General features: G+C 38.8%; 3 protein-coding genes and 2 non-coding genes across 5 annotated transcripts; 2 read left to right on the forward strand and 3 right to left on the reverse strand.

Moving 5' to 3' along the window:
* Positions 1-3559: 3559 nt before the first annotated feature.
* On the reverse strand, positions 3560-4665 carry LOC103721256 (heavy metal-associated isoprenylated plant protein 12-like). The gene is made up of 3 exons (XM_008811386.4): positions 4576-4665; positions 4258-4333; positions 3560-4099 (listed from the first exon to the last, which is right to left on the reverse strand). Exons 1-3 carry the CDS (start codon positions 4579-4581, stop codon positions 3828-3830), a joined length of 354 nt encoding a protein of 117 aa, XP_008809608.2. The 5' UTR covers positions 4582-4665; the 3' UTR covers positions 3560-3827.
* A 2243-nt stretch (positions 4666-6908) lies between these two features.
* LOC120112079 lies at positions 6909-7009 on the forward strand. The gene has a single exon (XR_005513576.1). It is a non-coding gene; the product is annotated as a U6 spliceosomal RNA (small nuclear RNA).
* Positions 7010-16146: 9137 nt separating this feature from the next.
* On the reverse strand, positions 16147-17129 carry LOC120112023. Its single transcript, XM_039130606.1, has 3 exons — positions 16783-17129; positions 16558-16681; positions 16147-16470 (listed from the first exon to the last, which is right to left on the reverse strand). The coding sequence occupies exons 1-2, from the start codon at positions 17127-17129 to the stop codon at positions 16615-16617; spliced, it is 414 nt and encodes a 137-aa protein (XP_038986534.1). The 3' UTR covers positions 16147-16470; positions 16558-16614.
* A 3235-nt stretch (positions 17130-20364) lies between these two features.
* Positions 20365-22077, reverse strand: LOC103721258 (heavy metal-associated isoprenylated plant protein 39-like). The gene is made up of 3 exons (XM_008811389.3): positions 21974-22077; positions 21665-21740; positions 20365-21507 (listed from the first exon to the last, which is right to left on the reverse strand). The coding sequence occupies exons 1-3, from the start codon at positions 21977-21979 to the stop codon at positions 21236-21238; spliced, it is 354 nt and encodes a 117-aa protein (XP_008809611.2). The 5' UTR covers positions 21980-22077; the 3' UTR covers positions 20365-21235.
* A 3138-nt stretch (positions 22078-25215) lies between these two features.
* Positions 25216-25316, forward strand: LOC113461929. The gene has a single exon (XR_003384188.2). It is a non-coding gene; the product is annotated as a U6 spliceosomal RNA (small nuclear RNA).
* Positions 25317-26988: the final 1672 nt, after the last annotated feature.

Here is a 26988-nt window from a genome sequence, read left to right on the forward strand (position 1 = left end):
TTTTCGGTGTTAAGGCAGCGGAGACGTCCCCTGAAAGAGCGGAGTCGACTCTCTCAGAGAATTCCAGAAGACATGTTTTTCGGAGATATAACAGCGGAGTCGACCCCGAAGCAGCGGAGTCGTCCCCATGCAAAAAGCGCAAACAAGCCGAGACGTCCCCATAAAGCGCCGAGTCGACCCCAAACAACGTCAAAAGTAAAATCTTACAGCCGAGACGTCTCGCGTTGAAGCGGAGACGTCTCCGGAGCGCCTGGGACGCGACTGACACCTTTTTGCAGGATGTTTTGAATTTCAAATCTCTTTAACTTTATCTCTAACGGCTATATTTGCTTTTTGGGCTATAAAAGGGACCTCTTAAGTGCTTCTCAACAACTTCTCACCAACCCAACACAAGATCATTCAAGAGAGAAGCAAGAGAGAGAGGTTCAAGGGAGTTAGTGCATTCAAGTGAAGAAATCAAGTGCCTTCAAGCTTCCCAACTGATTTCAAGCTCAACTACTCTCTTCCGCTCGGGATTCAAAGCTCACACTCAAGCCAACGCGATCCACATCGGAAGAACCATCATCTCCCACGCTTCCAACAGCTAAAAGGGTTCTTCCGGGTTCTATTGCTTATCATTGTTATATTTGCTTATTTAGAGCTTTTAAATCCTTGTAAAACTTTTTCAATATTGTGCTTGTTCCAGTCAAGGGACTTGGAACAAGGAAAATGCGTCCCAAGCCTAGGTTAAATTGGGGGTTATAGGGTTCGTTGTTAGCCCGGTGTAAAACAACGAGTTGGGTAGTGCACTCGCAAAACTACCGGACTGTAATCTTGGATTATAGTGGAAATTTCCAAAGGTGCTTTGGGGAGTGGATGTAGGAGCAGTGGAAGCTCCGAACCACTATAAAACCTCGTGTTTGCGATTGACTGTTCTCATCCCTCCATCTTTACTTTAGTTCATACATCTGCGTGTTTTATTTTTTAAATAGTCAAAAAGTTTTAAAACATCCAATTCACCCCCCTCTTGGGTGACCATCTCTGGGCAACAGTGCTGATAAGGATCGAGCAACTAATTCGGAGCTTCTTGTGGGGGTCGTATGGAGGGGGACATTGGATGCATTTAGTGGCATAGGAGAGTGTTTGCCTACCCTTGAGTGAGGGCGGCCTTGGGGTGTTTTCTCTCCTAGAGAGGCGTGAGGTGCTCATTGCTCGACATGCAGTTCAATTTAATGCTGGAGACACAGGGATTCTAGGGTCAGATTATGACAGCTAAATATGGTCGGGCAAGCCCTAAGGGGGTGGCCCAGAATGGGCGCAAATGTTCCTTCATGTGGCGAGAGGCACTGCCAATTGTTTCGGCAAATACTAGATGACTTATAGGTGATGGGCAAAGCATCGAGATGGCCGACGACCCGTGGGTGGATGCCCTCCCTTTAAGGCTCTAGCCGACTACGGTTAATGTAGAGGCAGTGAAGGGACTATGGGTATGCGACCTCCTCGACCCTAGGGGGGCAACGTGGGACGATGCCAGGTTGGGTCAAGTTTTTGGAGTACATCTTGCTGAGAGGGTCTGGTCTCTTCCGGTACTAGGGTGTGCAGGACCAGATATCCGGATTTGGAGCACATCATGTAGAACCGGCATCAGGGTGGTGGATCTCTCCCGCGTGTTCCAGTGGGAGCATGAGCCAGGGCCGGAGTGTGCTTGGATCCAGTGCTTGGGCCTTCACCCGAGGGTAGCACTATTCTTATAGAAGGTGGTCTGGGATCGGCATCCAACGAGAGCTGTACTCGGCGGACGAGGTTTGAGAATTTCTTCAGAGTGCGAGGTGTGCGGTGTTGACGAGACGGTGGACCATGCGCTGTTTAGTGCACATAGACGAGGGTGACTTGGCAGTTGGCAGAAATTCTATGGGTGGCTTGGAGTTAGAGGAAACAGTTCTTACGGACTATCCGTCGGTGGTCGAGCTGCCCACTGACACGCTAGGAGGTTGTTAGAGCGACTTGCACAACATAGTAGATCTGGCTGGTAAGGAATGTTCAAACTTTTGGTGAGCACAACATGTCGCCGAGGCTCGTAGCGGAGAGCGCTTGGGCGCAGGCGGTGGAGATTAGTCATGTTTCCTTCTCAGAAGCGCCATTGACAGCTCGAGATATCCGGAGTTCCCATTCTGCCCAGGCAGCACTTTGTATAGTGTTTTTATCTGGAAGCCCCCACCGAAGCTTCCTCAAGGTCAACTTCGATGTGTCTGTTTTGGATGGAGGCACGAGGAGAGGTGCGGTTTTCGTCATCAGGGACCCAAATTCTAGGGTAGTGGCAGCGAGCAACTGTCAGTTATTCGACATCACGATATTCGGTGTGGAGTTGAGGGCTGCCTGGGTGAGCCTTCGACATGCTCGGCGAGTGCTACTAGCTAGTTCAGTCATCATGGAGGGTGACTCGGCCACAGTCATCAGTAGGATCCAAAGGGGTCCGAGGGCTGCCGACTGCGACCATCCCTTGCTTCAAGACATCTGGATGATGATGCGGGATGCAGAGGTTGTCCAGGCTAAGTATGTATTTAGAGAAGCCAACGGATTGGATGGTTGCCAATGTGGCCAGCTATGCTGTTAGCACCTTGTCGACTGGGGATGGGAGCTGCCTCGAGAGCTCCGCGACATTCTATTTTCTGATTTTATTAGGTGCATTCATACACGTATTGTATGAACTACCTGTCCTAGCCAAAAGAAAGAAAGAAAGAAAGAATTAACCCTCGATTCAAATTTTGGGTCGGATTCCATAGCCCAAAACCCGAATCCAACCTTCATCTTTTTCCCCAAGCCACCGACCCAAAAAGAGGAGAAGGGGGCAAAACCGGTGGCCCCTTCTCGCCCAAATGGTGGCGGCGATGGCCGCCTCCTCCCCAAACCGCGCCGCTCCCTCCGAGCGGGAGGAGAACTGACGAGAAGGAGAAGACCCCTCCCCCTCCCCCCCCCCCCCCCCCCCCCCGCGCCACTTTCTTCTTTCACGGCGGCGTGGCCCTTGCAGCCTCCGGTGTCTTCTCGGGCCACCACATGAGAGGAAGGGACGGCGGCGGAAGCCTGAACGTTGCCGTCCTTCATCTTCATCCCTCCTTTTTTTTTCTTTCCTTCGCCCGCGGTGGCCATGGCAGCCACGGCGGGTCGCAGCCGCTGCCGGGGAGGCCATGGAGGCGGCGGCCATGGCTGCCTCCTCTTGTTTTCTAAGCATGGCAGCGGGTTGAAGGGATGGGTTTAGTTTGTTTATGAGCCGGAGGGCGGCTCTGATATAGCATAAATATTTTTTACTAACCTTCGGTCATTATTAAATTAAGCATAATCAAGCACATGCACCAACGACAGACAGAAAAGAAGAAGAGACCTACAGGAGAGAGGAAGAGGAGGGGAGATTCGGAGCTTCCAACTTATGTAAGACTTGAGTACCTTAGGTGATAGATTCACAGACTATTTATAATACTATGTTAGGGATCCGGATCTTTATCTTTAAGGTTTATCTCTAATTAGTTTCCATCCATCACAGGAACTACATGATAAGATAAACTCTGAATAATCTCTAATCAGATTGGATTAAATCACCATTTAAACGAGGTTGTGTTTATTCTGATGTGGGTAAACTTGATCAGGTGAGCCAGTCTCCTAAAATCAAGAGACATGCTAACATCTTGTACGTCGTCAAGGCAAGATCAACAAAATAGGTAGTTGAGTGGTTGCAACACCAACCTACTCCATTGTCGGTCATAATAAAAAGCAAACACACCATTCTACACAAATATTTGAAGTCCTCATAATAAAAACTAGCAAGCAAAGGGATGATCCCAATGATCCATAGTTTACAGGATGGAACAAACGTTGGGGTTCGAATAATTACAGGGATCCTCGTACACTACCACGGGCGGAGCGGGCGTGTAACGATACCATGCAAAGTTAGGCTCGACCTTAGTTTCTTTTGATTTCGCTTCATCATCTTTCTTCACGTCCGCCACTTTAACTATGTCAGAATGGCCTATCTTCTTCCTCAAAATGGCTGTCAAGATAACAGGATCGACTTCTCCAACAACAACCAACTGGTTCTTCTCCCCATCTACCTTAACAGAATCAACGCCTGTCGTATTAAAAAGAAAAAAATTGTATCAGTTGCAGCTCGGCATCTTGAGAGTCCATATATTTGCGACATGATAGTAATAATTATATATGTTTTTATTTGATTTCTGATTTATATATTCAGCAAAGATGAGCCTCAAGAATCTGGTAATCTACCACCTGCTGATGCAGCCAACTGCATGGCCTTGCTCCGGGACTTCTCGCTGTGCATCTGCACGTTGATCACCATCTCCTTCTGCAAACACAAAATATATGCATGTATATATATATCACCATGTAAGAATTGCTATCAGCTGACGAAACTAAATTCAATTTTAGCGATTAACTGTGGCATGGTGTTGAGTTGATCCAATAGCAAACAAAGAGAAGTGCATATACCCTAAGAAAATAGTACTGCCATTCGACAAGCAGTATGTTTTCATACATGTGGCATCAGAATAAAAATATAAAGAAAAAAGGCGAGTTGGCCGTACGTACCTTCATGTTTTTTCTAGTTCTTTGTCGAAGGGTATGGAAGGATCGGTCTTGATGCTGAACAGATGAGAAGTTAACTCTGATAGAGGGAGAGAGATGACAGGAGGTCTCTTTAAATAGGAGCTTGTTGGGCTTTTTTTTTTTTTTTTGGTAGCACGGTTATTGCGCATTCAAGAAGGAAAGGTCTTCCAAGAATCTTCAAATCTTCCACCAACTCCAGTAATCCGCTGCAGCTGAGGTCCCCCCCACCGCATGGTAAGTTCATTTCTTCTTTTTTAGTAAATAGGGAAAAAAATAACATTATTTTACTATAAATACATCCATGGAAATCATAAAATAAGATATTCAAAAAATTGGATGGTAAAGTAGCCGTAGAATTTTATAAAATAGTTTTCTGTATGGTTTGCTATATAAGATGTCATCGAATTAGCTTCTCTGCAAATATGAGATGCTTCAAAAGAAAACAAATTGCTTGTCATCTACCAACAATCTTGTAGAATAGAATGAGAATTAGCCTCTAGAGAAGGTGAAGCTAAGAACCATTTGATAATTGCAGTAAATGAGTAGAATTTCCTTATATATAACTATATGAGGTTCTCAATATCTGTGTAGCATACGTCAATCTCTTCTAAGCTACATACAGTTCCACTTAGAACTGTTAAATGAAAAACTCGAACTCCACCTGTAGCTAGTAGAACACTATTAAGATTTCTGATTATAAAATTTGTTCCACCAAAAACACCTCTCTCATATAGGCTATTGCCAAAGTTGATTTTGAAAGAAAAAAAAGTGGTGGCTCATAAGAAAAATAAATAACCTAAGATGACTAGAATCTACAAAGGAAGACCCACAGTTTATTCCTACCATCAGAGGATCCTCCAAATTTTTGAGCATGAGCGAATATCTAAAAAGAATCGTTCCAGCACTCTATTTCGTACTTCAAAAATACATTTATTCTTGGCCAAGAAAATCATCAGTGGATAGTGCAGAAATAATGTCTGAACCATGAAAAGAGGCTAATTTCAAGGCTTAACTAGGCTTTTTAGAGGTTCCCTTTGGTAGCCGTCCAATTAAAAAATTGTACGAAAGGAAAATGCAAGGCGTCAGTACTTCGTTCATTGAGGCCAATACGGCAATGAACGAGCTTTGTGTTCATCTTAAAAAAGCGTTGCGGGTATATCTTTTGCATAATAATAATAATAATAATAATAATAATAATAATAATAATAATAATAATAATAATAATAATAACAACAACGGTTAGAAAAAAAATTTGAATTGTACTTTTTTTAAATAAAAAATTATTTTTTAGAATACTAATTATTAATTGCATCACATCAATTTTTTTCACGTCACTTCGCATGAAGTGATCATTGCATCATTTAATGGTCCATGTCATGATGCAGGTGAATCATTATTTTGCATAAAAGGTACAATTGGAACCTTTTATTAAAGTTAGGGTGATGTAGTAGCACACTTTAATAAAAGGTACAATTCGAACCTTTTAAAAAAAATATCTCAAGGCAAAATCTGACTAATATATTTAATATTTTAACATGGGATGCTGTAGCAGATATTTTAACTGAGTCTAGACCATCAATCTCTCTCCTCTTTGGCCAAACAGCTGAGACGATACTTATCTACTACTTTAAATTCTTCTTACCTTCTTTGAAATCTTCTTTTCCTTATTGCATTCCTTATCCCTATTCTATGTATTTTACCCCTTCTTAATAAAATTTTGGTGACTAATCCAGGTTCCTAGCTCCTTAGCCTCCATTTTCATTACCATATATATCAAAACACACATGTATACATACATACATATACACACATACGTATATAGGTAGTTGCCCCAAGACCATGGTCTCCAAAGCATGGGCCACGCCGGGACTAAGATAAGCTAATTCATGTAAATCAAACCAAAATTAATTTTTAAAGTGGATGCATCTTATGGGGATATGAACCAAGACTTTTTTTCAAAAAAAGCTACAATATTTCAGCTACCAACTCATCCGCAAGGGCCAACAATTGGTATACACGGCATAAGAACAAGTCAAAAGCTTTGCCCATGAATTCTACCAAAAAAAAAAAAAAAATCAAAGTCAAAAGCTCGCCTGCTATTTTTGTACCTAGGTTGACATGACTTGAAGACTCAAACATGGATGAATATAAATACACGTGAATGAGAATTTTAGGAAAAAAAATATTTTTGTAGAAGAAAACAGAATTGATTACTAATTAATCTCACTTAAAAATGGTCATTACTCTTCATAGATGCGGTGATCGTTTACCAATATTCTCCTATATCGACGATGTTAGCGAACAAAGGAACGACCATCTCTTCGGAGACATCAATAAAATTGGAACGATACAGAAAAGATTAGCAAGCCCTTACGCAAAAATGACACGCATAAATCGAGAAATAATCTAAATTTTTTTAAACCAAAAAAAAAAAGGAGCGACCAAGAACTGCCAAAATTGTATGTGATTTTTATAAGACTCCAAGTCACTTGTACCCACTCAACCTGGTCCTGCCGAGTCTAAGCCAAGACGCGTTCATATGGACTTGTAAATAACCAAATTGACTATGAACGTGATAGAGTACGAGCCTTATAATTTAGCTCCACTTGATGGTTCAACTACTGCTTGGACTTAGAGCCAACAGCCCTCTCGGTTATTAAACAAACCAACCCAATTAGACGCGGTGATGTGCCCTTCTAGGAGAATTGAGGCCTTTATAGTTTGCTGAAATCTTTTTTCTCACTAAAATATTTTTTAATTAATAAAAAAATTATATTTTAGAATGATTTATATTTAATTGAATATTTATTTTAAAAAAATATTATAAAATATTAATTTTAATTTTAATAAAAAATTTTATCCGAACGGGGTGATAAACTTGGGGCCATTTTAGCCGAGCAATGGGACCCGTTTATGGATAACATTGACTTGGGGTCAATCTTGCTTTTGAGAGAATTCAAACTCTTTTTAACCAAAGGAAGAAGAGACATCACTGTCCTTTTTATAAAGTGGAATTCTACTTTACCAAAGTAAGCCATAATTGATGAGAAGGCCGTTCCCTTGAAACCCTACGGTTTTCTCAAATATGAACCAGCATCCAGCCTTCAAATATTCTTCACTCCTTTGAAAAAAAAAAAAAATCAGCCTCCAATTGTCATTTGTAATCTTATTATTATAGGTCTTTGGTTTTAATTTAATTTTTTTTTGCACCGGGAGTTATGTTGATGATAAAAAATAAAAAATTATGATGACTAGGAAGCGACCTAACTACGTTCTTGCTTTTTTTTTTCTTTTTGAGAACTAAATAAGTTCTTGTTAATTAAAGTTTAAAACTCGAATATTTTTACGCAATTGGCTGGCGTTTATTATTTCTTAAACAACTTACTTTACGTTAAAGAGGTAGCAAGAGTGGGCTCAACTCTTAAAGAAAGCACCGGAAAAACATGTTTGAAGGTCAAATTCCGAAAGGAATGAGAGGTGCATCGAGAAAGTGAAATAAAGCCCATGCATCGGTACTTCTTGGTGAAAGTAAAAACATTTGTTGTCCACTAGTGTAGATTGAGAATTTAGGAAAGTGAGAGAGGAACGCAGTTAAATGGATCAAATACACCCTTTAGGTCAATGAGTCAACTTATTTTAAACACCGTGCCACCTCTTAGGTCAATGATTCAACCTATTTTAAACACCGGATTAACCTCAAAGAAGGAGAAATTCTACTCTAATACTATATGGACCACATAATAGTGCACCACACCAATCATGCATCTCAGACCCTGCAGACTATTCATCATGTCATCAATGGGGATTGCCGTCCATATATATTCTAGCAGGATTGTGTTGAACTATTCGTGTATACGCATATACATACATACATACATATACATACACATATATATATATACACACACATGTGGATTACTTGGGTTTAGTGAGTGTTGGACCTTGAATTTTCTCTCATAGCACTTCCAAGTAGACATGGGCATCGGGCCGTGCCGGGCCGGCCCGGCCCAGGCCCACCGGGCCACAGAATAAACGGGTCGTGCCTAGCCCGGCCTGTTACTAAATGGGCCGTGCCAAGCACGGCCCGCTTAGCCTAAAAGCTGAGCCCGGCCCAGCCCTAGGCCCGTAGGGTGGCGGGCCGTGCCGGCTCCTAGCACGAGACGGGCCGTGCCTGGCACGGCCCTTATGGCAAAAAAAAAATAGCCGTTACGGGCCGTGCCTGGCACGGCCCGTCTGGCCAAAAAAAAGAACGGTTCCATAACGGCTAATTTTTGGTTTTTACCCAAAATACCCCTCCCAACAATCATAAAATGGCTAATTTGAGGGATATTTTGGGAAAAAAATATTTGGAGTCCTATAAATACCCCTTTCCTCCCTCATTCTCACCACACCAAACCAACTCTTCTCTCCTTCTCTACTACTACTATTTCTCTCTTCTAGCAATATTTAGCAAGTGCTCTTCTAGCAATTTAATTTTTAGTTTGCATTTAGCAAGTGTTCAAGTGCTACACAAGAGGAGGTTCTTGTTGAGAGCACAAGAGCAAGCTCACAAATCTCGGCTCTATCTCTGGTCCTCTACTCAATTCCTCCTTGTGGTTAGTTTTTATTTTTTGCATTCATCAATTTAGATATGTCATCTTTTGAGGAAAGTCATTTTGGCATTCCTCCTGTTTTTGAGGGAGAAGAAACTAATCCCCAACCTCTGTTCCTAGTTCCCCTAGAACTAGTGAACCGAGTGAAGATCAAACCTCTTCTCGTAAGAGGACTAGTTCTGTATGGAATGAATTTGATAGAATTATGGTTAATGGAGTCTGGAAAGCAAAATGTAAAAAATATGCCAAACTTTATAGTTGTAGTAGTAGTGGGGGAACAGGCCATTTAAAAAGATATCAAGAGAGTCATAGGATGCATGATTCTCGTCTTCAAAGTACCCTTAATATACAAGGATGATCACTTTTAGGTAATTTTGCATATAATCATGAAAATCAAAGAAAAACACTTGTAAAATAGATAGTTAAGGATGAATTACCTTTTAGTTTATGTGAATCTTTTAATTTTGAAGAATATGTTCAATTAAACCTACAACCTGCTTACAAAAGAACAAGTAGGCATACATTTAGAAGAGTAGCTATAACTAACTTTTTAGCAATGAGACAAAATTTAATTGAAACACTCTCTACTTTAAATGTAAAAGTTTCATTAACTTCTGATATTTAGTCAGCATCTGTAGGTAGTAATTGTTTTATTGCTATTACTGCTCATTATATTGATAATGATTGGCAATTAAATAAACGTATTCTTGCTTTTCGTGCTTTTGATTTTTCATATTCTGGGCAACAAATTTCAAATGCCATTTATCAAACTGCATGTTCATATAATATTAATGATAAAATTATGTCTATTACTTTTGATAATGCATCTAATAATAATTTTGTTGTTACATTATTAAAAAACTCATTGTATCCCATGTTAAATAGAAATTTATTGCATATTAGATGTGCATGTCATATCTTAAATCTTTCTGTTCAAGATGGCATGGGCATGATTCAAGATGTCATTTCAAAATTTAGAAATGCAGTTTCTTTTATTCATGCTTCAAGATCAAGACTTTAAGAATTTAAGGAACTATGTATAAATCATGGTAAACGTTTTAAAAAATTTAAACTTGATGTAATTACTCGTTGGAACTCAACATATAGCATGATACATGATGCATACCCATATAAAAACTTATTAAGTTCATATATTAATGATCGTGGATTAGGCTTTACATTGACTGAAATTGATTGGAATAAAGAAAAAATTTTGGAAGATTTTTTGCTTAGTTTTTATAATGCTACTAATGTTCTTTCTAGTATTTATTATCCAACTTCATGTTCCTTTTTACAACAAGCATATATGATTAGTCAAAAATTTACAGAACATAGATATAATGATGTTTTAATGCCTATTATTGAACAAATGGAATCTAAATGGAATGAGTATTGGGACAAGATCTGTCCTATGCATAACTTAGCTGCTGTATTTGATCCAGGAGTTAAATTGAATGGCGTACTAATTTTACTTGATGCATATTGTGAAAATACGATTCAAGATCCTGAACCTGCTAAAATTGAGGTAAAACAACTTCTTTATGATATTTATGCTATATATGATGAAAAAATTCGTGGATCTAGATTTTCTGTACAAAGCTCTATTTCTTTTTCTAGTAGTTCTCGTTCGTCATCTATTTTTTCATTCATTGCATAGAGAAAACACACACATGCTTCAAGTTCATCTTCATCTTCTTCATCTTTAAGTAGTGAACTAGAATTTTATTTACGAAATGATCTTCAGTCTGCATATGATGAAAATCAAATAGAGAGTCTAGATGTATTATCTTGGTGGAAGAGTGTAAAAAATCAATATCATGTTATGTCTGCAATTGCACGCGATATTTTAGCTGTGCCGATGTCCACAGTAGCATCGGAATCCGCTTTTAGTGCAGGTCGGCGTGTTCTTGACGAAAAGAGAAGTAGGATGACTGGCGAAACGGTTGAGATGCTTCTCTGCTTCAAAGATTGGTTGGATGCTTAGGCGAGATTTCAAGATAAAGGTGGACATGATACAACATCCTCTGATGATGATGATACAAACACTACTGAATAGTGAATACTGATGTTTAGTAAGATTTTGATTATTTATTTTTATTTCTTAATTTTTTATAATTGTACATTTTTATTTTTTTAATTGTTAAAGTGAGTCATCTCTATTTTTTTCCTTTCTTATTGTATTCTGGAGGTCAGACCAAGTTCCAAACCTCCCTTCATGTACCATTTTGATTTAAATTAATAAACTGGTAGGGGTCTATGCCAAACCCCCCACCATTAAGGTGGCTTTATATTAATAAATCCTTAGTTTCCAATATTTATTAATTTATTAAAAAAAATTTATTTTCATTTATTTTAAGGGGGACGAGCCGGCCCAGGCCCGGTTCAGGCCCTTATGGGCCGTTCCAGGCTGGCCCGCGGGCCGTGCCGTGCTTGGCCCACGAATCGTGCCAGCCCAGGCCCTTATGGGCCGGGCCGGGCTCGGCCCGCGGACCAGAAATTCATTTAGCACGGCCCGCTTCGTGCCGGGCCGGGCCGGGCCGCCCATCTCTACTTCCAAGAGAGCGAAAGAAGTTTGAAGAGGAAGAAAAATTAAATTATCTAACTTCTGAAAACTTGGTTGGTATCAACCTAAAAAATTTTCAGTACTTGAAATCAGCTTTCAGATGAAATTTCTTTAAACCAGTTGTTTAGGTTTCTATGATCGGCAAGCTCTCAATTTCTCAATCCTGCTTTTTTTCTATATTATTATAATAATATTTTATAAAAAATATAGAGAGTTTATTTTTCATAAAACTTATTTTCAATTTTCATAACAGATTTGTGGAGGGCAACCAGACAACATTTTCGTAAAACTTATTCCTTTTAAGTTTTATGTAAATTTATTTTAGGGAAACTCCCTGATCAAACAAGATCATAGATTATTTCTTAAGACAAGGTGGTTGTGAAACCGGACAACACCTAAATGAAGGTGGGAAAGATAAATTCATGGAAAAATTAAACCAAACAAGATACCTGCCTAACATACCTAACCAATCTGACTATATTTCTAGTTGATAAGGTTATGATCAAGATAAAACAACTCTAGTGAACCCACAAGGCTAGAACAAAGAGATTATTTAAATTAAACAATTATCGGAGCCAAATTATAGACCTCTCTCAGAAGCAAACCCTCATGAGAAGGGTGCCAACCACTGGACGGAAAATCTTGTTGGTCATTAATGTGCTTTTTTTTTTTCTTTGATGGACCGGGTGGTCAAAGACCCCGAGAAACAAAACTAAATAGAACAAAACTGGCACAACCCACAGTATCATATTGAATTGAGCGAAAATCTAACTACGATTACAAGTTCTTTTGTTCCTCACAATGCTGATCAGCTTGATATTTGTTTTATAAACAAAATGGCATAGAAATAAAAATGACAAGGCCATTATATGGAGAACACTCAAGTTGGGTCGGGTTTCAGGCTACGCCCGAAAGAGAGCAAACCGGATTTGTGCTTAGAGCCTATTTATTTTTCGGGAAGCCATTGCGGATATATCTTTCGCACGAAACAAAAAAAAAATAATAGTTAGGAAATAATTTGAATTGTACCTTTTGCAGCAAAAAAAAATTGATTTTTTTTTTTTTTTTTACAACGCCAATTACTGAATCACATCTCAAATAGATATCAAGGCACCTCCAATTTTTCTTTCATCAGCCCGCAAGAATCTTGAAGTTTGTATCATATAATGGTTGATGTTATGATGCAGGTGAATCATTATTTTGCGATACAATCCGAACTCTTTAGTGAATGAGTGGTGATGTGGCAGCACACTTTATTACAATCTAGAAAAATATCTCGAGGCAAAAGCAGACTAGTATAATTAATATTTTAACATGAGATGCTTTAACAGAAATTTCAACTAAGTCCAGACCATCAATCTCTCTCCTCTCCTCAGTAATCTCACTTAAAAATAGTCATTATTCTTCATAGGTGATGCGGTGATGGTTTCACAATGTTGGCGAACAAGGGAGCAATCAAGAACTGCCAAAATTGTGTGTGATTTTTCGTAGTACTGATGCAATATAAGACTTCGAGTCACTCATACGCGAGTCTAAGCCAAGACGCGTTCATATGGACTTGTAAATAGAGTACGAGCCTTATAATTTAGCTCCACTAGATGGTCCAACTACGGCTTGGAATTGGGGTAAATTAGAGCCAACGGCCCTCTCGGTTATTAAACAAACCAACCCAATTAGACGCGGTGATGTGCCCTTCTAGGAGAATTGAGGCCTTTCTAGTCAGGATTCAAGGAGCGATGGGAGTCTACATCAACCCGTGCTGAACACGTTGATGGGTAATGTTGACTTGGCGTCAATCCCGTTTTTGAAAGAATCAACTCTATTCGTACCAAATGAACGAAGAGAAAGGGTCACCTCATCTTTTTCTTTGAGAATTTTTTCAAGTTTTTAGAAAAAAAAATTTCTCACCAAAATATTTTTTTAAGTAATGATAAAAAAATAATATATTCAAAGTAACTTATATTTGATTGAATATTTATTTTTTAAAAAATATATTATAAAATAATAATTATATTTTTAATTAAAAAATCTTATCGAGATACACACAGCGATAAACTTGAGGCCCTTCTAGCAGGATTCTATTTTATTGCTAAATGTTTATTTGTTGATAACTTTTACTATTCTTGTCACCAAACATAGACTATTTAATGATAAAGAATGTTTTGTTACCACTTCTTCATTGTGTAAATTTATGATAAAATAGTTTCTCATTGCTAATTATTTATATAATTTTTAGTAATAATAATATATCATTGTTAGATAAATGTTTACTGGCAACATATCAAGTTTTATTGAAGAATACTAAATACTTGGCGGTCAACTAACTTTTGTCATCTATATTTCATTTTATAACTTTTATGATAAAACAGTTTTTACTACTAATTATTTATAATTTATTTTAATGAAGAGCGATTAATTAATTTAATTTATTGTAAAATATTTTAAATTTTTTGATGATGATAATATTTTTGACTAAATATTTATTTGTTAGAGATATAAAAGATTTTGTTGCGAAATATAGGTTATTTGCACTGATTAGGTTTCGCCGTGCTTTCTTGTATTATTCTATTACTGATTACTTATGGATTTTTGTAGATGAATTAGTTACATCAATGATATCAAATTTTACTTTTCTTTTTTTCCGTGACAAATTCCCTTTTGCTCCAACTGAATTTGATTTTAACAAAGATAACATTTTCGTCACTTAAGATAAAATTTTATGTTGTCTCGTTACTCAAATTTTTCTTTCAATTACTCAATTATGTTTTTAAGAAAATAACTAGATTAAATGTTCTATTTTACTCAAATCTGATCCAATTCGTTTATTAAACAAATTGCAGAAGTCATGTTTGGTTAAGATTAAAATATATTTTTTTTTTTAGTTTTACGAGGGAACCTATGTGGAGATTCCACAGAGACGAAGACACTACCAGAAAACACGCGTATAGTGACGGAGATTCCCGTCACTATACCGTGTTTCCGGTTACTAATATGGAATTTGTGACCGGAGCTCCCGTCACTGACTTCGTTACAAAAACACGCGTCGCTAAATTCTCCGTGACGGCGGCGATTCCCGTCACTAACCTCCGTGACAGAACCGCCGTCACTAAGCCGTTACAAATTCAAGAATTAAATATTTAAGAAATTATGTATTTCCCGTCACTATCCAGTTGCGGAGTTAGTGACGAAGGCAACTTGGTCACTGATTTTGTCACAGAATGCGGTCACAAGTTTGGTCACTAATCTGTCACGACCTTTAGTGACAGATTTAGTCGTCACAGACATGGTCACACATTTTGTCACTACATTTGTCATTAATCCCGTCACTGACCTAGTGATAAGTTTACGGTCACTAATTGGTTACAAACGCGCTGAGCAAAATCAATTTTTATTGACCAAAATCCTGTCACTAAGTTTATGACTGCTCGTCACAATAGTTGGTAAACAATTTAGTAACCAAAATTTGGTCACCGATCACAATCTAATAACCTGGTACATTTGGTACATTGATTGGCACATAATAATAATAACAATAATATCATTAATAGCAAAGGCATTCAACATTACGCAAAAATTATTTTAAATGTCATTCAAAATTGGCATCAACATGTCCTGAATCCATCAAAATCAAAGTCTAAAAATATGTCATAAAGATCAACAGAGATTTCATTCCTCCTAGGAATGCAAAGACCTATCATCTAAGGCAAAAACAATTATAATGAAGCATGATCAGCAGAACCAGAATCACCATTACTCCCCCGATCTGCATGCCTTGGTCCAAAGCCAATCTCTTCTCTCATCTTTTGAAGAACCTCCTCTTGCCATTTTTTCTTTTCCTGCTCAAGAATATGTAGAAGGTCTTCATGAGTGTACAGCTCTGGAGCTTGACTTGTAGAGGTGGAAGCAGATGATGATTGCCCAATAATTCCAGTGAGATCCTCTAGGGGACTAAAGCCATAGACATGGCCATGGTTGGGACACCAGTTGCCTCAAACCACAAGTCATAATCACGTGGAGGAGCATCTGAGGTGGAGGCATCACCATATTTTTTGGAGTATTCAGCTGAATACTTTGCCTGCCAGTTGATTTAAAAGAAGAGAAAAACATTATGGTGGATCAAACAAGAGATAAACATGAGCAAGCTCAATAATATTTATGAATCATAAAAAAATTATACTTACCATGACAGCTTCACTTCTCTTATCTACATATCCTCCCATGCCTTGCTTTGTCTTATGCGTCCGATTAAAAGATTCAACTATTGTTGGCTCCCTGCCTAACTTTAATTTCTACAAAAGAGAAAAGAAAAAATTCATTAACATATAATGGGCTAATTTAAGATGACTGAACAATAATATAAAAATTATTATAGAAATCTAATTGAATAAAGATATGTACCAATCGTTCGTCATGATTGACAAATGTGATTGATCCTCCACAGTGTTTAGAGATGCTACCGTTCTTCATGGTGTTTCTATTATTTTTGTTGGCTTCTGATTTCTTCTTCCATTTTGGGGAGATCCAAATATCAATTAGCTTATTCCAATTTTCTCTAGAGATCCAATTAGGGGGTTTATCACGGGCTTTGTTTAAATCTCCTTTTGCTTCCAGAAGCTTTTGGCTTCTGACCTTCCCTAATGAGGTTGTCAATCGTCGCTGACAATGCTTGTTCCAAACTTCATGCACATGATGCAATTGTCCTGGAAGAATTGTGTGTATCTCCTAACAATATATAGATCGCAAGTAATCAGACTTACTATTTGTTAAGGGCAAAAGTTAATGATAAGAAATATAAATTAATTACATCACCTCAAATTTGTTCCACATTCCAACTTTAGCATGTGTAGGGACCTCCCTCCATGACAATCACGGACCATTAAAAAATTGGCGCATGATAGCAACAGCTTTGTGACTGACCTCATAATCAAGAAACCTGCAATTTAAAAAATATTCATTAGAAAATAAATTAAATACTTTAAATGCAACAAACACATAAATTCAAATTAGTGATATAAGAAAGTGATATTTTCATACATTCCTCTTTTGCACCTGACAATCACTTTTCCATTTGCATCAACAGGGGCTTTAAGGGTTGGTTCTGGGCCATTGCTCTGTCTTGGATCAATTCCAAGTTCATCATTCATCTGATCCTCATTCATTGTATCCTCATGATTTTGCACTGCACCATTCATTTCTTCATCATTTATTTCTTCATTTGCATCCAACTCTTCAATCATGTCCCCATCAGGAATGTAATCATCATCATCATGACATTCCTCGACACGCTCAGGCAACCTAGGAGGTTGAGGAGGAACTTGAGTAGCAGCCAGTATTAAAGCTGCTTTTCCATTACCTATTGCTTTCCCTTTTTTCTTGGCCATAACTGCATAATAAAAATAATATCGTAAGAATAAATCAAGTGAAAGTCTAATTTATTATTATATTTATGAATTTACAGCTCACATATGATCTAAACCAAGCCGGAAACTCCATTTCGCGTCGTCTTTCCAAATCAATTTGGCTTATATTTGGACAAGATTGCCGGATATAATCATCAAAATACCTACAAGACAAAAAATTAATTTTACAGCTCACATATGAATAACATGACGAAAAAATTAAAATCCATGAACTTTACATAATCCCAACCCATCAACCCTCAAAATTACAACAATAATCAGTGAAGCAGTCTAAATATATGCAAACCATTGGTAGGACTAACAAATGTGTCAGAATAAAAATGCATAATATTAAGGAGCTCCTCAAGTACAACATTATTTTTGTCTATTTTAGCAACAGTAAATTCAACACAGTGCCCGTATCATGATTTACCCAACCAAGTGATGTGTCCAAGTATCATAATAAAAGCAGCTACTCAGATATATCAAATTTTCTTTCGTCTATTTTAGCAAAAAAAAAAAAAATCCCTCCTCTCTTTCTCTGTCTCCCGTCTCCACCCAAAACAAAACCACTGTCCCCACTCCCCACTCTCCCACTGTTCCGAGCTGTCTCGCTGCCCCACCACCTCTCTCTCTCTCTCTCTTTCTCTCTCCGGGCTTGGGCAAAATCTACCGGGATCGAGCTTGAAGAGGAGGAGGAGGAGGAGAAAACTCTTACCGGTGACTGTGAGTCGGTGACCGGAGCCGCGGAGGTTGCCGTCCGGGGGAGAAGGACGCGAAGAGCCACCGGCCGGTCGTTGAAGAGGCGACGACACCGAGAGGAGGCGGCTATCAGGCTCTCAGCGAGGGAAAAGGGGGGGCGGGGGCGGCGGCGGCGGCGGCTCTCAACGAGGGAGGGGGGCCGGCGACGGCGGCTCTCAGCGAGGGAGGGGAGGCAGCGGCGGCTCTCAGCGAGGGAGGGGGGGTGCGGCGGCGGCTCTCAGCGAGGGGGTGCGGCGGCGGCTCTCAGCGAGGGAGGGCGGCGACGGCTCTCAGCGAGGGAGGGGGGCCGGCGGCGGCGGCTCTCAGCGAGGGAGGGGAGGCAGCGGCGGCTCTCAGCGAGGGAGGGGGGGTGCGGCGGCGGCTCTCAGCGAGGGGGTGCGGCGACGGCTCTCAGCGAGGGAGGGCGGCGACGGCTCTCAGCGAGGGAGGGGGGGCGAGGGAGTGGGGGGGGGGCGGCTGCTCTCAGCGAGGGACGGGAAGGGAAGGGAAGGGAAAGGTTAGGGTTTTGGTATTTAAGTCGGTTTGCAAGCCAAATTGTATATAGGCTGATTTGGGCTAAATCGTGATTTGGGCTAAATCGGTTTGCAAGCCAAATTTCATATCAAATTTTTTTTTTATTTATAAGGCTGATTGGATGGGACTTGCAAGGCAAAAATATTTTTGAACTATAAAGTATGGTAAAAAAATTCTATAAAGCAGGAAACTTGCAATAGGGGTGCAAATGGGTCATGGCCGACACCATGAGATTTTAAAATGAGAAAAAGAAATTTGAGTTTTATAGAGAGCGATTGGAATTTGGATTATCGAAGAAATTTGGACGGAACGGCGGGCACACTTAGTTTCATTTTGGATATTCCTCCTTTTATTTTTTCTTTTAATTTAGGTTTACTCAAAAATAATATTTTTAATATTTTTGGAATTAAAAATTAAATTTGGTGACAGAAATTTTTGTCAATAATCTGTTACTGCCAAAAATAATCTTCTAAAAATTTATAAATACTAGGGTTACTATATTTGTGACGGCTGCATTTGTCACTGTCTGGTTGCAATTTTGGTTATCATATTGCTGACAGATACCCCGTCACTATGATGGTCACTAAGGTTTGGCGCCCATCCTACCCGCGCATTCTGTGACCGGTCTGTCACTAAACGGTCACTAAGTTTACACCACGGTGACCAAATTTCTGTCGGTCACTAATCCGTCACAAATAGTAACTGATAACGGTCCGTCACTAATTTTCCGTCACTATACGCGTGTTTTCTGGTAGTGAGATGCGCGGAAGGTTACAAGCGTACGTGTTTCGTCCAGTGCAAGACTTTAGTGCATGGTCTCGTTCTCATTCATGACCTCTGAAAGGATTGATCTCCTAATTTTCTTCTGGGTGGAACATTGACTAGTTCCAGCCAACCAGCTTTGCATGAAACTACGTACGGGCTTCCCTACGGATAAGGGTATCCATGGCGGCGGGAAGAACGTAGGACTTTGGAAATGGCTTGCTCTTGTAGCGTGGAACTTCTAAATTTTGGAAAACTTTTGTTTAATGGATAGAGTGCATGTGGATGAGGGCCATCCAATTATCGGTGCTTTCTTTTCTCTCTGCCATACAAAGGTAGAAAGAAGATCCAGAATCCTCGATGCTATACTGTATGCATCGCAGAATGCTATACAACGCTTGATGGCCGTCATCAAGTGATGAATGACTATCAATAGCGATATGTTATGTATGGCACTCAAAGCTCTAAAAAAACCAATTAATGTATCCTTTTTCACTTAATTTTTCTCTTCCTCTTCTGTGTCTTCTTCAACCTCTTTTGTGTCTTCTTCATTATGTTTTCTTTTTTTTGCTTTAACATGATACCTAATATAAAGCCAATGCAATAGATAAAAAATGTAATCAGATGCTATTGACTATTATTCTTTTAGCTTCGATTATGTGGAGAATCTGGATAGTAGCATGAGGAGGGGGACATCTGGATTGTATGCACAGAGATGTTAACTTTGTGTAGGGACATCTTAATTGTGTACACAAAGATGCTAACTATTTGGAGAATTACTTAGGTTCTTAATGTTATTATCTTTCTATTTTTTATTTCATTAGCAGGCAAATAAAATCTCCGATTTCAACGTTTGGAAGTAGGAGCGGTATCATGTCATTTCCTTAGCATTTAAATAAATTTTGGGTCCCCAAGGCTGATTCATGGTGATATTTAAATTCATCTAGAGATCCTCATCTCATACAGCAGAGCAGTATAATACGAGACCATAACCTTTTTTTACATTGAATTTAACTAATGATCAATATTTAGAATACTTGAGCACTGACCCACCGAGGCAAAGATTTAAGGCTTTAGTTCAAGCCCATCATGCAGGATTCAGCCGACATAACCAAGTATGAGATTGGTAGCTCATCATCTTTTTATTTAATGACCTAGTTTGCAAAATTCATTATCAATAAAAATTTCTAATTTGCATTTCTTGCATTTCATTATACACATCTTTTTTCCAAAAAATTAATAATGGTTTATCTAACAACAACTAGTGGTCCTCTAAGCACCAAGACGGAGTGTTTGACTTAGTTAGCCCACTAGCATAATTTTTTATGCAAGCATCATGAGTACATGAACATCGTGGGAATTAGAGGACATACAAGTCTCCATTTGGTCACTGATATGATGGTCTTCTCGTCAACTCATTGTCTCGGCCGAGCTCTCGCCAGCGCAGACAAGTCTCCGTCTGCAGCCGCTGTCGTCCAACAAAGTCATTTTCTTGGATGGATATACGAAGCGCATGCGCCGTTCAAAGTCCTGCTGGTGACTGTTCCACCTACTCGGGCATTCCTCGTATTCGATCCCTTAAAATACTCGAAGGTAGCATGTATTTTTTTTTTTTAAACGGCCGTTTACACAGACTTGCATTAGTACAGCCAGCACAGTCATGAGAAAAAAAAATTAGTGAAGAGAAGGAGCAAATACATAACCCTTTCAAAGAAGCTCTTTTGAGTACTGAGCAGCAAAGGAGGCAATCTAGTTCGCAGTCTCGTTTGCCTTCCGGCACACATGAGCGGGCTGAAAGAAGTCACAATTTCTTACTAACCCGCGAATATCATAGAGCAGCGGATGTCCATCCCCGTACCTATGCAAAGGGTTAGCAGCGGATGTCCATCCCCGTACCTATGCAAAGGGTTATACGGGTAGTTGAGTGATTGCAACACCAACCTACTCCATTGTCGGTCATAATAACAAGCAAACACAACATTCTACACAAATATTTGAAGTCCTCATAATAAAAACTAGCAAGCAAAGGGATGATCCCAATGATCCATAGTTTACAGGATGGAACAAACGTTGGGGTTCGAATAATTATTGGGATCCTCGTACGCTACCACGGGCGGGGCGCGCGTGTAACCATACCATGCAAAGTTAGGCTCGACCTTAGGTTCTTCTGATTTCGTTTCATCATCTTTCTTCACGTCCGCCACTTTAACTATTTCAGAATGGCCTATCTTCTTCCTCAAATTGTCTGTCAAGATAACAGGATCGACTTCTCCGACAACAACCAACTGGCTCTTCTCCCCATCTACCTTAACAGAATCAACGCCTGTCGTATTAAAAAGAAAAAAATTGTATCAGTTGGAGCTCGGCATCTTGGGAGTCCATATATTTGTGACATCATAGTAATAATTATATATATTTTTATCTGATTTCTAATTATATATTCAGCAAAGATGAGCCTCAAGAATCTGGTAATCTACCACCTGCTGATGCAGCCAACTGCATGGCCTTGCTCCGGCACTTCTCGCAGTTCATCTGCACGTTGATCACCATCTCCTTCTGCAAACACAAAATATATGCATGTATATATCACCATGTAAGAGTTGCTATCAGCTGACGAAACTAAAATCAATTTTAGCGATTAACTGTGGCATGGTGTTGAGTTGATCCAATAGCAAACAAAGAGAAGTGCATATACCCTAAGAAAATAGTACTGCCATTCGACAAGCAGTATGTTTTCATGTGGCATCAGAATAAATATATAAAGAAAAAGCCGAGTTGGCCGTACGTACCTTCATGTTTTTTCTAGTCCTTTGCCGAAGGGTATGGAAGGATCGGTCTTGGTGCTGAACAGATGAGAAGTTAACTCTGATAGAGGGAGAGAGATGAGAGGAGGTCTCTTTAAATAGGAGCTTGTTGGGCTTTTCTTTTTTTTTTTTTTTGGTAGTATGGTTATTGCGCATTCAAGAAGGAAGGTCTTCCAAGAATCTTCAAATCTTCCACCAACTCCAGTAATCCGTAAAATTTCAGCAATTCCTTGCCTACAAATTTGAACCACGCGGTTTGTGGACCAAGTCGTCGTGAAACAAATATGGCAACAACTGCAGCTGAGGTCCCCCCACCGCATGATAAGTTCGTTTCTTTTTTTTTGATAAATAGGGGAAAATTACATTATTTTACTATAAATACATCCATGGAAATCACAAAATAAGATATTCAAAAATTTAGACGGTAAAATAGCCGTAGAATTTCATAAAATAGTTTCTATATGATTTGCTACATAAGATGTCATTGAATCTCCTACACAGCTTAAAAGAAAACAAATTACTTGTCATTTACAAACAATCTTGTAGAATAGAATGAGAATTAACCTCTAGAGAAAGTGAAGTTAATAACCATTTGATAAATACAGTAGATGAGTAGAATCCCTTATATATAAAATATGTGCAAGTCTTCGATATCTGTCCCTTCTAAGCTGCATACAACTCCATTTAGAATTGTTGAATTAAAAACTCGAACTCCACCTATAGCTAGTAGAATATTACTAGGACTTCTGATTATAAAATTTGCTCCATCAAAAATACTATTCTCATATAGGCTATTGTCGAAGTTGATTTTAAGGAAGCAAAAGATGGTGGCTCCTAAGAAAAATAAATAAGCTAAGAGGACCAGAATCTACAAAGGAAGAGTCAAGAGCCATAATTTATTCTTATTATCAATGGATCCTCCAAATTCTTGAGGATGAGTGGATATTCTAAAAAGAATCATTCTAACGCTTTATTTCTTACTTCAAAAATACATTTATTTCTAGCCAAGAAAGTCATCGGTGGATGGTGTAGAAATAATGTCTGAATCATGAAGAGGGGCTAATTTCTCCGCACGTGATGCCACTCTTTAAACGGTAAGTTTCTTTCAACGTAACTCCAGCAAGATACTATCAGATCCGTTTGAACGCAAAAAATCTTAAATTTTATTTTTTATGGCCCTCGGAGAATACGTGTACACTAGAAAAATTAAACTTGACTTACCATAAAAAAAAAAAAAAAAAGACTACTTGACTTGCCAACAAAAAAAAAAAAAAAGGCTTGACTAGACTTTTTAGAGGTCTTCTCTTCTTCTTTTTCTTTTTCTTTTTTTTTTTTTTTTTTTTTTTTTTTTTTTTTTTTTTTTTTTTTTTTTTTGCTGTGGCGAAAGGGGAAGGGGAGGAAAGGACAAGCCCTTAGAGGTCTTCTCTTTGGTAGCTTCAAGCCCTTAGAGGTCTTCTCTTTGGTAGCTTTGGTAGCCGTCCAATTGAGAAATTGTACTGAAGGAAAATGCCAGGCGTCAATATTTCTTTCGTTGCTGCCAATACGACAATGAACGCGTCTGTCGGCTCTCTGAAACTGAGAAATTATGTCCTTCACCGGCCACCGCATGCGCCATGTGCAGACTACACGGCCATATAATGTTGACCGTATAGGATATAATTTTTTTTCTGAAAATGCCCAAAACTCAACCCATATTATACCAAACCCTTTGTGTTCACAGAAAAAATCGTTGCAGATATTTTTTTTTTTAATGATAAATATTTTTTAGAATACTAATTATTAAATTGCATCTTAAAGCACATCAATTTTTTTTTCACGTCACTTCGCATGAAGTGATCATTGCATCATTTAATGGTCGCTGTCATGATACAGGTGAATCATTATTTTGCATAAAAGGTACAATTCGAACCTTTTATTAAAGTTATGGTGATGTAGTAGCACACTTTAATAAAAGGTACAATTCGAACCTTTTAAAAAAAAATCTCAAGGCAAAATCTGACTAATATATTTAATATTTTAACATGAGATGCTGTAGCAGATATTTTAACTGAGTCTAGACCATCAATCTCTCTCCTCTTTTTTTTTTTTTTTTTTTTTTTTTTTTTTTTTTTGCTGAAAAAAAGGGGTAGGGGGGAGGGACAAGCCCACCCCGCGTAGCAACCCCAACCGGGCCCCGCCCCCGCCAGGACTATGTTCGATTCGGGCAGAATGGCCGTTTGGTATAGGCCCAGCTCACCAGGCCCCAGCCATATATTACTCATACCCTCCCCACCCGTGACCCCGGCTCGGCTACCCCTCTGGGCTCCGGCTCGAGAACCAGGTGTGAGTACGTCACACCTGGCACCACCAAGGCTACCAGCCGACCAGTAGCACTTCTAGACCCCGTGTCCAGGCTAGGGGCATCCGGTCCCCACATTTAATCGACGCCCGCGCGTTTCGAACCTGGAACCACTTGGTTAGAAGCCGAGCTCCGTTCCAACTGAGCTACCGCCTTGGCGGCCAATCTCTCTCCTCTTTGGCCAAACAGCTGAGACGATATTTTTCTACTACTTTAAATTCTTCTTACCTTCTTTGAAATCTTCTTTTCCTTATTACAGTCCTTATCCCTATTCTATGTATTTTACCTCTTCTTAATAAAATTTTGGTGACTAATCCAGATTCCTTTGCAATATATATCAAAAACACACATGCATACATACATACATACATACATACACACATATACGTATATAGGTAGTTGCCCCAAGACCATGGTCTCCAAAGCATGGGCCACGCCGGGACTAAGATAAACTAATTCATGTAAATCAAACCAAAATTAATTTTTAAAGTGGATGCATCTTATGGGGATATGAACCAAGACATTTTTTCAAAAAAAGCTACAATATTTCAGCTACCAACTCATCCGCAAGGGCCAACAATTGGTATACACGGCATAAGAACAAGTCAAAAGCTTTGCCCATGAATTCTACCAAAAAAAAAAAAAATCAAAATCAAAAGCTCGCCTGCTATTTTTGTACCTAGGTTGACTTGACTTGAAGACTCAAACATGAATGAATATAAATACACGTGAATGAGAATTTTAGAAAAAAAAATATTTTTGTAGAAGAAAACAGAATTGATTGCTAATTAATCTCACTTAAAAATGGTCATTACTCTTCATAGGTGATGCGGTGATCGTTTACCAATATTCTCCTATATCGACGATGTTAGCGAATAAAGGAACGACCATCTCTTCGGAGACATCAATAAAATTGGAACGATATAGGAAAGATTAGCATGCCCTTACGCAAAAATGACATGCATAAATCGAGAAATAATCTAAATTTTTGTAACTCAAAAAAAAAGGGAGCGACCAAGAACTGCCAAAATTGTATGTGATTTTTATAAGACTCCGAGTCACTTGTACCCACTCAACCTGGTCCTGCCGAGTCTAAGCCAAGACGCGTTCATATGGACTTGTAAATAACCAAATTGACTATGAACGTGATAGAGTACGAGCCTTATAATTTAGCTCCACTTGATGGTTCAACTACTGCTTGGACTTAGAGCCAACAGCCCTCTCGGTTATTAAACAAATCAACCCAATTAGACGCGGTGATGTGCCCTTCTAGGAGAATTGAGGCCTTTATAGTTTGCTGAAATCTTTTTTCTCACTAAAATATTTTTTAATTAATAAAAAAATTATATTTTAGAATGATTTATATTTAATTGAATATTTATTTTTAAAAAAATATTATAAAATATTAATTATAATTTTAATAAAAAAATCTTATCCGGACGGGGTGATAAACTTGAGGCCATTTTAGCCAGGACTACAGGAGCAATGGGACCCGTTTATGGATAACATTGACTTGGGGTCAATCTTGCTTTTGAAAGAATTCAAACTCTTTTTAACCAAAGGAAGAAGAGACACCACTGTCCTTTTTATAAAGTGGAATTCTACTTTACCAAAATAAGCCATAATTGATGAGAAGGCCGTTCCCTTGAAACCCTACGGTTTTCTCAAATATGAACCAGCATCCAGCCTTCAAATATTCTTCACTCCTTTGAAAAAAAAAAAAAAAAAGCCTCCAATTGTCATTTGTAATCTTATTATTATTATAGGTCTTTGGTTTTAATTTATTTTTTTTTGCACTGGGAGTTATGTTGATGATAAAAAATAAAAAATTATGATGACCAAGAAGCGACCTAGCTACGTTCTTGCTTCTTTTTTTTTGAGAACTAAATAAGTTCTTGTTAATTAAAGTTTAAAACTCGGATATTTTTACGCAATTGGCTGGCGTTTATTATTTCTTAAACAACTTACTTTACGTTAAAGAGGTAGCAAGAGTGGGCTCAACTCTTAAAGAAAGCACCGGAAAAGGATGTTTGATGGTCCAAATTCCGAAAGGAATGAGAGGTGCATCGAGAAAGTGAAATAAAGCCCATGCATCGGTACTTCTTGGTGAAAGTAAAAACATTTGTTGTCCACTAGAGTAGATTGAGAATTTAGGAAAGTGAGAGAGGAACGCAGTTAAATGGATCAAATACACCTCTTAGGTCAATGAGTCAACTTATTTTAAACACCGTGCCACCTCTTAGGTCAATGATTCAACCTATTTTAAACACCGGATTAACCTCAAAGAAGGAGAATTTCTACTCCATACTGTATGGACCACATAATAGTGCACCACACCAATCATGCATCTCAGACCCTCCAGACTATTCATCATGTCGTCATTGGGGATTGCCGTCCATATATATTCTAGCAGGATTGTGTTGAACTATTTGTGTATACATATATACATACATGTTGGGGAAAAAAATAGACCACCCCACAAGTACAATTAAAGCACCCAAATCTGACAGCAAGCCTGAGCTCATCATGCAGGCCGAGCCGAGCTCAGAAGATTGGGTCGAGCTCATCTTCCATGCTGCCGAGCTCAGAAGATCGAGCAGAGCTCATCATACAGGCCGAGCTCATCATGCAAGCCGAGCTCAGAAGGCTGCCCAGCTCATCT

This window comes from Phoenix dactylifera, chromosome 9 (genome assembly GCF_009389715.1).
Source record: "Phoenix dactylifera cultivar Barhee BC4 chromosome 9, palm_55x_up_171113_PBpolish2nd_filt_p, whole genome shotgun sequence".
NCBI classification, from domain to species: Eukaryota; Viridiplantae; Streptophyta; class Magnoliopsida; order Arecales; family Arecaceae; genus Phoenix; species Phoenix dactylifera.

What these genes read in the sequence shown, in the direction of transcription:
- LOC103721256 (XM_008811386.4), bottom strand. An exon ending in GCAGTTGGCTGCATCAGCAG is followed by an intron (nt 4,100 to 4,257) that starts GTGGTAGATTAC and finishes TTAATACGACAG; the next exon opens with GCGTTGATTCTGTTAAGGTA.
- LOC120112023 (XM_039130606.1), bottom strand. Translation starts at nt 17,129, where the DNA reads ATGGCCAAGAAAAAAGGGAAAGCAATAGGTAATGGAAAAGCAGCTTTA. An exon ending in GTCAGGTGCAAAAGAGGAAT is followed by an intron (nt 16,682 to 16,782) that starts GTATGAAAATAT and finishes TTTAAATTGCAG; the next exon opens with GTTTCTTGATTATGAGGTCA.
- LOC103721258 (XM_008811389.3), bottom strand. An exon ending in GCAGTTGGCTGCATCAGCAG is followed by an intron (nt 21,508 to 21,664) that starts GTGGTAGATTAC and finishes TTAATACGACAG; the next exon opens with GCGTTGATTCTGTTAAGGTA.